Genomic DNA, 2,210 nt, shown 5'->3' on the forward strand with positions numbered 1-2,210 from the left:
ACGAAGGTGGCGAAAAACAAATCTCCTGGTCCATTATAACACCTATAAAGAGAGACTTGGCATTTATAATTTGGAACTGAGGAATGCAAGAAGGTCCTTCTTCTCCGATATTATCTCTAGAAACAATAATAATTCACGTGCTTTGTTTGCTACTGTCGGCGTTAACAAACCCTCCAGTACCTAGCATCTGAACTTTTATCTACCAAGGCCTGCAATGACTTTGCCTCCTTCTTCAAAGACAAAATTCAGAGATTAGACAAACAGTCAGTGCCTCCATATCAAGTTCAGGATATGTGTTGTCACAGTGTTCAAGCAAAACTAGTTCCAATATGACAGAATTTCATATAATCAACCAAAACCTGGAGGGCAGTATTACAACATCTGAAATCCTCTCCTGTGCTTGATTGTCTACCAACGGGTGTTTTGAAAAATGTTTCGACTTGTTTGGCTTCTGATCTTCTACAGATTGTGAACAATCTCTTCTTTCAGGTATCTTTCCACAGGCCCTGAAAACTGCGTAATCAGCCACTTTTAAAAAAGAACAACCTAGACAATCACTAAGAGCAACTATAGGCCATATCAAACCTTCCGTTTTTAAGTAAATCATTGAAAGTAGTCTTTCAACAACTCAAACATTCTTGTCACTAAGCAACAGTTTTTGATACCTTTCAGTCGGGTTTCCGACCACACCACAGCACTGAAACGGCTCTTGTCAAAGTCTTTAATGACACCACCTTAACACAGATAGTGGCAAAATTTCAATCTAGTATTACTTGATCTCAGTGCTGCATTTGACACGGTCGACCACGACAACTACTAGACCGATTGGAAAATGGGTTGGACTTTGGCTCCGTACTAAACTGGTTTGAATCCTACCTAAAGAATAGGGATTACTTTGTGCAATAGTAATTATGCATCTGAGCGTACAAATATGACGTGCGGAGTTCCCCACAGGCTCCATTCTGGGCCTCTTCTGTTTAACATCTACATGCTTCCACTGGCCCAGATTAGAAAAACAACAAAATAAGTTACCATAGTTATGCGGACGACACACAAATTTACATAACCTTATCGCCAGGGACTATAGTCCAATACAAAAACTGACTAGTGCATCGAACAAATTAACGGCTGGTGTGCCAGAACTTTCTGAAATTAAATAAGGAAAAACTGAGGTGGTTGTTTTTGGAGCAAAAGAGGAACGATTAAAAGTCTGCGCTCAGCTTCAAACACAATGTTAAAACAACAACAAAGCCAGAAATCTGGTGTAGTATCATGGATCAGACCTGAACTTTAACAGCCACATTAAGACATTACAAAGTCAGCCTACTATCACCTTAAGAATATTCAAGGGGTTAAAGGACTTATGTGTCAACAGGACTTAGAAAAACTGGTCCATGCTTTCATCTTCAGTAGACTTGACTACTGTAACGGGGTCTTTACAGGTCTCCCTAAAAAATCAATCAGACAGCTGATTCAGAACGCTGCTGCTCGGGTCCTCACTAAGACCAAGAGACTGGATCACATCACTCTGATTGGACGAAGTTTACCTTTTAAAACAGGAAGTTAACAAAATGTTCCACAGGATTCTTGAATCAAATAACCTTTTAGTTAATTAATGAGCATTGATGCTGGACAACTACTTATGTTATTGTTGTGCACATGACAGTTACTGAGCCTTGATATGAGGAAACTAAAACAATAAAAAGTAACAATGTATATGAAACTAAAGACCTGTATTGTGGACACTTCATTAAAAAGCTTCAAAGCTCCGACAGACTTCCTTTTTCAGTCGAATCACTTATTTAATATGGATCTTTAAAAGTATTAAAATAAACCCTCTAAATATTAAATGCAACTTGTAATGAATAGTTCAATACTAGAGCAGCATGTTAACAGAATAGTGCGTCAGTCTGCACAGTAAAAAGTGCCGAGGTAATTAATCTATTAAAGAAGACGTTTGTTTGATTAAAAACAGGCTGCGGTCCAGTGTTCGCTTAAAGGTGTCGCCATAAAGATTAAGATATAGATTATGTCTGCATGTGTATGACTCTTTTCCTGAAATGATAATGACTGCGTGATTATGACTGTGTGATAACGACTGCGTGGTTTCCCAGCACAGAGGGAAAAGGACAAAGTTACACAACGCTGCAAGACGGAGACGCACGTGATCCTGGACAGGTAACAGCCTGCAGAGGGAAGTCCATATATGG

At 39.1% G+C, this 2,210-nt stretch overlaps 1 protein-coding gene across 1 annotated transcript in view; it reads left to right on the plus strand.

Moving 5' to 3' along the window:
* Positions 1–2,210, plus strand: part of LOC116686705 (uncharacterized) — a 14,013-nt gene that overhangs the window by 6,796 nt on the left and 5,007 nt on the right. Inside the window, 1 exon segment of the mRNA XM_032511729.1 lies at positions 2,115–2,178. Within this exon segment, the coding sequence (XP_032367620.1) occupies positions 2,115–2,178 (64 nt within the window).

The sequence above is a fragment of the Etheostoma spectabile genome, unplaced genomic scaffold, assembly GCF_008692095.1.
Source record: "Etheostoma spectabile isolate EspeVRDwgs_2016 unplaced genomic scaffold, UIUC_Espe_1.0 scaffold453, whole genome shotgun sequence".
Lineage (NCBI taxonomy): Eukaryota > Metazoa > Chordata > Actinopteri > Perciformes > Percidae > Etheostoma > Etheostoma spectabile.